The following is an 8,984-nucleotide window of genomic DNA, read 5'->3' as shown; positions in this document are numbered from 1 at the left end:
TGTAGCACCAGCAAGAAAAAATCTCTGGTGCCACCACTGTGTAACTCCAACAATTGCACAGCAGTCAGAAGCTATAACAGGAGTGAATCCTTGCACATGCTCTCGAAGTCACTTACTTCTGTTCTCTTCCATGAAAATACCAGGTGACAGGCATCAGATGCTTCACAACCAGAGTCAGGTTTAATATCACCGGCCTATGTCGTGAAATTTGTTAATTTTGCAATGCAATACCTGGTAATTCTATAGGGCTCTCAGTAATACTAGATGGACTGTTAACCGTTAATCGCTTCTTACCAAAATGGCTTCTCTGAGGTGTTATATTAAAATGGCTTCTCATAATGTTAACTGCTGAGCAAGGGGTTCTCTGTAACAGCAATGTTTGGGTCATACAGTGTGATAATGGAAGTTGTATTCATTTGTTAGCCAATGGAAGTCATGTTCTGTTATCTTGTATGGGTGTGCTGAGTTGAGGAGCGCAGGTTTTTTCGGGAGGCGAGCAGAGAAGACGGACGTGTGAGGAATCGACAGCGGTTCCAGGGTGGCGGATACCGGACCTCGGGTGTTCGGAGGGTGGCCGGAGTCTCGGAAAGACGTTGTGGATGGAATCGGAGGCGTAAGCTCCAACATATTAAAATATTATGTGCACAAGACTGATAAGTTTCTTTTGCGGCATCTTTTCTTTTAGTTGTTGCTACTAACCCATCACCAAAAATTTGCTATAAAGTATAATTCTTACTCGCACTTTGTATATTGTTTCATATTTGTGCCGTGGCTGATCATTGGGCGACTCACCCCTTATCCGCACCAAAGCATTTGCCCTGTTTGACGGGGTCGATGACGATTCACCCTAGGCAACGGGAGTCAGTGGGGGCAAAGGCCGTTTCAATTGCTTAATGGGAATTTGGGAATGGTGCACTGACTTCAGAACAGGGCACTCTGCCTGGAATTTGGAAAGATGTCGATGATTAACCTACTCCAATGGGGCAGACACCAGACTCATTGTGTTAAACAGTCTGACCACTTCCAATTGACCCCATTTGCTGAGGGACGTCTAAGGTCCCCTTTAACACTTTCCCTCTTGTCTTAATTCTATGCCCGCTAGTTTGAGAGAAGGCAGCGTCCATCATTGAGAATCCCCACCACCACGGACATGCCCTCTTCACGCTGTTACTGTCGGGGAGGAGATACAGAAGCCTGAAGGCACACACTCAGCGATTCAGGAACAGCTTCTTCCCCTCTGCCACCCGATTCCTCAATGGACATTGAACCCATGAACACTACCTCACTACTTTGTTATTTCTGTTACAGTATTTTGTACTACTTGTTTTACCTTCACTATTTAACAGACATATAGATACCAAATGCCACTCAGGTTAATTCTCTATATTTATTTACCATGTATGGCATTGTACTGCTGACGTAAAGTTATGACATATGCCGGTGATGTTAACCTGATTCTGATTCTGAACCTGCAGTACAACCTCATTAATGTGATCACCGCCGTCTTACTTCTGGTTCAGTGTTGGAAATTCATTTGATGCTCCACTTGTTTATAAGCACATGGGTGGTGGGTGGTGGGGAGTGGGGATGGGTGGTAATGGAATAGGTGAAGGTTTTGTCTGAGTTGTGCCTGTGGGATGGAAACACTCCAGGAGAAGTCCCAGCCTGTGCTTCCCGTCCTTTGACTGGTTTTCCTCGTTGTGGTACATGTGGTGTGATACAAGAGTGAGACGCCAGGCATGTTTCAATGCTCTCAAATCAGGTTTAATTGATTATAGAAGATACCTGCCCACCACCTTAATATTATGAGTGCCACCAGCAACGTCATTGCAAACAATCTCCGAGTATAATCACAACTGGATTTCCAAGTGCAGCTTCCAATCGTTATTGTGTTTAGACGCCCTGTAAGGAACCAACTGAGCATCTGTTGTGGGCCATCCCAAAGTTTTCATCACCTTGATGTGAACAGATTTTTCCTCAGGTTCCACAGCTGAGGCTTTAAGGAAAGCCTGGGCTGAGGGAATGATTATCATCCCAATTAAATTTATTCCTGGTTGTTCAATGAGATTTGTTTTAGTGAAAATATCAGCAAAATGGACATGATACTTTCAGATTTTGGTTTATAAAGTAACCAGTATGTGCTTTCATTGGGAGAAAGATTAAAGTGATGAAGAGCTTTATCTTTCTGAGTGGCACAAATAATGTAAGACAGGATAGGGAGTGTTGGATTTCAATCAGATTATTGATTACAGTATCATAGTTAATATGGAGTACAAAGATGTTTGAGTTCCTGGAAATAAAACAGATGGCACAATTTGGAAGGAAAGTATTTGTTAGATAAAGTCAAGAAAAATCATAACCACGTGGTCAGATCGACCTCCTATTTGCAGCGAGATTGACTGATGCCTTTATTCTCAGGGTTGTATTTTGCTTTCGAGAAGCAGATGGCCGCATTTCGATCACATTCACAGATAAACTTCGCGCAGTGATAATTACCTGAAAGGAAGCATATTCAAAATAATCCATTATATTAATGATACAGTATTTGCCTTGGATTATGAAAGAATGAAAGATAATTTTATATTTTAATATATTTTGATAATTCAGCTTACATCTATATAGTATGTGCAACATTCTAATTTTTATATAAATGTTCTGTAAACAGTTTAAAATACTAATTGTAATTTGGGTTTTTAATTTCATTGTGATGATCTCATCATTTCTAGAGTCAATAGATCCTTTTAAACTGATGTCAGACATGCATTGACATCAGAATAACACTTTCAAATCCCTTACTCACTCTTCCTTCAGTTAGTCCTGACGAAGGGTCTCGGCCTGAAACGTCGACTGCACCTCTTCCTAGAGATGCTGCCTGGCCTGCTGTGTTCACCAACAACTTTTATGTGTGTTGCTTGAATTTCCAGCATCTGCAGAATTCCTGTTGTTTATATTTTTCATCTGTCTGGTGAGGAGATTGTATGTAACAAAAGAGCTTGGGAGAACCCTCTTTTAATGTGACAAGAAATGTCCTGCAAATATCAGCTTAGATATTTTATCTGCTCATGGTTCCATTGGGATCTTGCTGCAATCAAACTGGTCACAACATTTCTATTGCATTCTGTAAAATGCTGAGGTGAAGTGATGCAAAAATATTCCTCTTTTATTCATCTGAATCCATTTTCTGTGGGTGAATTTTGAAACCACAGCAGGGATCACAGGACAGATATGAAGAGGGTGTTTCCTGTACTGATGGGAAATAGAACCAGGGGTCACTGGCGCAGATTAAGGGCAAGCCATTGAGGGTTCAAACTGGGGGAAGATCCTGTGCCAGAGGGCTGTGGATGCCATGAATTCACTCAAAACTGAAGCTGATTGAAATTGATAAATTGGAGGAATCTGGGAATATTGAGATAAGTCAGGAAAAATTGTTGAGCAAGAAGATAAACCTATATCTTGACAAATAGTGCAGCAGGCTTTCAGAGCCAAATATTTACTCAATCTACTATTTCAAATGATTTTTGATGGTGTCAGTGCTACCAGATGGTACTTACTCATCAATAATGCTCAGTTCATAATTTGCTCTCTGCATATGATCCAGCAATATCTGGGCCCTGACCACTAGCTGGTGAGTAACATTGACAACACACACGTGTCAGACAATAACCATCTTCAAATAAGGAGCGTAATTCAGCCATCTTTCACGTCCCTAGAGTCGTAAAGGTTTTGCAGCTCTGAGCCAGGCTTTTCGGCCCAACTCATCCATGCTGACCCACTGTCTTTCTATGCTATCCCATCTGCCTGCACCTGGCCCAGATCCTCTAAAGCTTTCCAACTATCTTTGAAACATTGTAATTGTATCCATCTCCTTTGCACCTTCTACATACCCAGCAGCCTTTGTGTGAACAAGTTGTTCCTTTTAAATCTTTTTCTACTCCCACGTTAAACCTAGACCTCTAGTTTTAGACTTTTCTGCCTTGGAAAACGGCTGTGATTGTTTATTTTATCTATGCCTCTGATAATTCTCAGGTGTATATAGTCTTCCTTGGATTGGTTACCCTTTATGTCCCATAAGCTGCCTCAGGAAGGAGTTGTCCAGTATTAAGGATCCTCACCACCCAGTACATGCCCTCTTCTCATTGTCACCGTCAGGAAGGAGGTACAGAAGCCTGAAGGCACACACTTCAAGAGCAGCTTCTTTCTCTCTGCCATCTGATTTCTAAATGGACATTAAACTTATGAACACTACCCCATTACTTTTTTAATTCCTTTTTTTCTACTACGTATTTAATTTAACTATTTAATAAACATATATATAATTACTGCCATTCATTTTATTTCTGTATCTATCAGGAGTGGAGAGAATGAGCAATTTCGAGTTCCTGGGTGTCAATATCTCTGAGGACTTAACCAGGTCACTACATATTGATGCAGCTATAGAGAACATAGAAACATAGAAACATAGAAACCCTACAACACAATACAGGCCCTCGGCCCATAAAGCTGAGCCGAACATGTCCTTAACTTAGAAATTACCTAGAGTTACCTGTAGGCCTCTATTTTTCTAAGCTCCATGTATCTATCCAGGAGTCTCTTAACAGACCCTATCGTATCCGCCTCCACCACCGTCGCCAGCAGCCCATTCTATGCACTCACCACCCCCTGTGTAAAAAAACCTACCCCTGACATCTCCTCCGTACCTACTTCCAATCATCCTAAAACTGTGCCTTCTCGTGCTACCTATTTCAGCCCTGGGGAAAAGCCTCTGACTATCAACATGATCAATGCCTCTCATCATCTTTTACACCTCTATCAGGTCACCTCTCATCCTCCCTTTCTGCAAGGGGAAAAGGCCACATTCACTCAAACTATTCTCATAAGGCATGCTCCCCAATCCAGGCCACATCCTTGTAAATCTCCTCAGCACCCTTTCGATGGTTTCCACATCCTTCCTGTAGTGAGGTGACTAGAACTGAGCACAGTACTCCAAGTGGGGTCTGACCAGGGTCCTATATAGCTGCAATATTACCTCTCAGCTCCTAAACTCAATCCCATGATTGATGAAGGCCAATGCACAGTATGCTTTCTTAACCACAGAAGGCAAGACAGCAGCTATATTTCATTTGGAGTTTGAGAAAATTTGGTTTGTCAACTAAAACACTCAAACATTTCTCCAAGTGTTCTGACTGTCTGCATCACCGTCTGGTATGTGGGAGGGGGCTACTGCACAAGATCGAATTAAGTTGCAGAGACCTGTAGAATTAGTCAGCTCCGTCATGCGTACCAGCCTCTGTAGTATTCAAGGCATCTTCAAGAGCGATGCCCCAGGAAGGTGGCATCCATTATTAAGGACCCCATCACCCAGGACATGCCCTCTTCTCATTGTTACCATCACGGAGGAGCTACAGAAGCCTGAAGACACACACTCAGCAATTCAGGAACAGTTTCTTCCCCTCTGCCATCCAATTTCTAAATGGACATTGAACCCGTGAACATCACCTCATTACTTCTTTATTTCTGTTATTTTGCACTACGTGTTTTACCTCAATTATTTAATAGACATGTGTATAAAAGAAAAGCACCTCGTGCTTTCCCGGCATATATGATGAATAAACTCTTCTTGGGCTTCCAGCTGGGTATCGGTATTGATTATCACTGATGTTTTGATGACGTCAGATATAATTGATACCTGTACTTGGCTAGAAGTCCAAGAAGAGTTTATTAGACATATATACTTAATGTTACTCATATTTTTTCTGTATATTTATTTATCGTGTATTTCATTGTACTGCTGCTGTAAAGTTAACAAATTCCACAACATGTGCTGGTGATATTAAACCTGATTCCGATTCGGATTCTAATTATTTTTCTTAGAACTCACTCACTTTGTATTGCAGGTGTCTCGTTTGGGATCAGACGCTCTCCTTGCATTTATCATTTTTATTCAATTTGGGTAACTGAGTCAGCACAGGATTTTCTCTGTCTTTCAGTGTAGTCATTGACTTGGGGGTTAATGTTTTGCCTGGGCTCCCGGGCTGTTCTGAATTCCTATGTGCTCCAGGGTGTATGTCAGGGGAACTGTCCAGCCCCTCTTTGCTCAGTCATTGTGGGCCCTTGTCTGGTGAAACTCTGTCCGAGTTCTTCTGTGAATCTGAGTGATTTCTGTTTGTCAGGATTCTGCATAGCTTGCCTGAGTTCTTGTTAGTTTTCTTGCTTACTTTCTGTCTTAAATCTGTTGTTGTGTTTGAATTGCCAGAGTCTCTGTGATTTTGCACTGGGGTTCACTGGTGACCCTCACATATAATTCACCAAGATGCGTTAACGAGTAGTTCCAAGAGCAGGTCAGAACTTAAACATCCCATAAGAAGTGATTGATGTCTTACTGCCTGAAGCCTTTCCACCATCAGCCAGGAGTGGGATATCGCCCCAGTACCTGGGTGAGTGCAGCTCCCAAACACAGAAGGAGCTCGTCATTACTAGTGACAAAGGAACTGATTTCATTGCAACTCTGTCTGTATGGATGGCAGGAAAAACAAAGCTTTTCACTGTGGCCTGTTACCTGCGACAATAATAAACCAAATGAAATGATCTCTAGCAATATCCACTATCAGCATTCTGTGCTATTGTATAATTCAGCAGCCAGTGTATCTCAGCTAAATCTCCCAGACCAATAGCCTTTACCATCTAGAGAGACAGAGATCAGCATCACATACAGGTCCCTGCAAGTCTCACACCATCCAGACATGGAACATAACCTGTTCCTCCATCATCACTGGGTCTGAATACTGGAGCTTCAGCACAAGAGCATTGTGGGAGAACCATCACCAGGGCAACTCCAGTAGTTCAAGATGGCAGCTCACCAGCACCTTCACAAAGGCAATGAGGGATGGACAAAAAATGCTGACCATGGAAGCAGAGATAAAAATAAGACAATGAGGCACTCTCCGATCATACTCACTACCACATTCGATTTTCCCCTTTGAGCAGCTCCAGTGGTAATATACCATTGTGGGTGAAAAGACAGTTTTGCAGTTCTCTTTATTCTCAGCATCACCATAACAGTTGTCATGGGTCTGGCAGCACCTGTAAAATCACAGATAACGTTTAGTAGAAAACTCATGGACTAGAATTAACAGAACACTGTTACAGCAGCCTCCAGTGTCACACACTTCCCATGTAGAGCTAAGAGTCAGGAGGTGATCTGAGCTGAGGCAAACTGAGCAGGCTCATATCGTCCCAGGGAGTTGGGGAGGAGCTTCACAGTGGGATGTAGAATCAGGATCTGTGGGGACTCAGGCAGGAATGTGGAAAAGAATTCCTCCTAGTGACATGACCACAATAGACCTGAGAAGGTGACCAATGTTTAGTTTTTCCCTTTTCCTATGGATTGTGTGTGTTCAACACCCAACAACAAGCAACAGACTGATCGACCAGCTGGTTGCCCTCTCTCCTTCCTCGCTCCCTTACTAAGGTAGCTACTGTGTCATGGTTCTCTCTTGTGCTGCCATAATCGAACCCCCTGTTGAATCCTCCAGAAGGACAGAATCCTCCCTGGGAGCAGCTGCTCTGTCCTCGGTGTGTTCCACTACACAGTCCTGAACTCCTGTACAGACCGGTGGCACTGCAAACCCAGCACTACCCTCTGTTCCATCACTGGGGCTCTGAAGTCAACCGGCACTGAGTGTCTCCCAGCCCTAGCAAGTGTCATTGTCCTCCCCCACCCTCAGCAGGAAACCTTCAGCCCCAGCTGCACCAATCTGTGATCTGTCTCTCGTGATCACTGCAGGACAGAAGGCATATCCCGATCCTGGCTCACATCTCAGAAACCATCACTGGAGAGGCTCCAGCAAATCAACTCGCTAAAACCACGGTGCAAAAAATTCTTCAACAAAGACCGCGTCACCAACTCAATGGAACCAATTTCTGGACTGAAAGTGACACCAAACAGAACATTAATACATGGCCATATCTGCACCAACAGGAACTTAACTCAAGTCAGAGTTCTGACAACTACAGCAAAAAGCAGATTGTGAGATATACCATCAGCAATTGCCCTCTCTGATTATTTCCAGGACACACAGCCAGTATTCATGTGGCCACAGCAGGCACCATAATCTGGCTGCAAACCCCATGACATCATGTTGTCACTCACTACCACCATCAGAAACATATTTCACATTGGGAGATTTAATGGGGTATTTTAAAGCTTCAGGGAAGATTTAATCCTACTGCCTCTGACAATGAATAAGAACATTTCCCTGTCCCTGGACTCCAACGGATGGTAACTGGCTCTGTAGAGATTGTCTGTCCACCTACCGGTCAAGGTCATCCACTGGTGTCCCAGATCCACCAGGTCCACAGTAACAGCCGTAGTCATTGAATCTCAGTAGTGCGCTGCAGCCTGGTATTGCGCATGAAATCATATTACTGAATTGAATGAGGTTCCTGGACTCAATGGAAGCACTCTCAGCACCAGCTACATCCGGAGAGAGAGAACCAGACAGACACAAACAGGTTAGAACATGAAGCAACCAACATCAAAGTAAGGCTCACTCGAGGAGAGTCTCCTTACCTGAGAGCAGAAGCAGGACAAACAGGCCCAACATTGTCGTTTGCTCTTCCATGTCCTGGAAATCACACTTGTGAGGTTCAGTCCCTGGATTATATATTGGGAGCTGATAACATGGATAAGATAAAGACAAACTCTCATGTTGATACAGCTGGTCTCTATTTGACTGAGCTGGAGAGACAGAGCCAATCCTGACTGCTTCTGGCTCTTCGCAGTGGGTGTGTGTGTGTGTGTGTGTGTGTGTGTGTGTGTGTGTGTGTGTGTGTGTCTGTCAATTTACATGTATGTGTGTGTGTCCACATGTGTTTGAGTGTGTGCCAATTTACATGTGTATGTGTGTGTGCATGTCCACGACTGTGTGTCCACGTATGTGTTTGAGTGTGTGTCAACTTAAATGTATGCGTGTGTGTGCGTGTGT

At 43.4% G+C, this 8,984-nt stretch overlaps 1 protein-coding gene across 2 annotated transcripts; it reads right to left on the bottom strand.

The window, feature by feature from the left end:
* Positions 1–2,380: 2,380 nt before the first annotated feature.
* Positions 2,381–8,640, bottom strand: LOC140190854 (basic phospholipase A2-like). 2 transcript variants are annotated; one of them, XM_072247747.1, is made up of 5 exons: positions 8,570–8,640; positions 8,314–8,473; positions 6,959–7,080; positions 4,654–4,659; positions 2,381–2,496 (listed from the first exon to the last, which is right to left on the bottom strand). In XM_072247747.1, exons 1-5 carry the CDS (start codon positions 8,619–8,621, stop codon positions 2,381–2,383), a joined length of 456 nt encoding a protein of 151 aa, XP_072103848.1. In that variant the 5' UTR covers positions 8,622–8,640. The 2 variants fall into 2 exon arrangements, with proteins under 2 accessions (XP_072103848.1, XP_072103847.1); XM_072247746.1 differs by lacking the exon at positions 4,654–4,659 and having other exon boundaries at positions 6,956–7,080.
* Positions 8,641–8,984: the final 344 nt, after the last annotated feature.

Source organism: Mobula birostris, chromosome 31 (assembly GCF_030028105.1).
Source record: "Mobula birostris isolate sMobBir1 chromosome 31, sMobBir1.hap1, whole genome shotgun sequence".
Classification (NCBI taxonomy): Eukaryota; Metazoa; Chordata; class Chondrichthyes; order Myliobatiformes; family Myliobatidae; genus Mobula; species Mobula birostris.
This window is presented reverse-complemented; position numbering and strand designations above follow the sequence as displayed.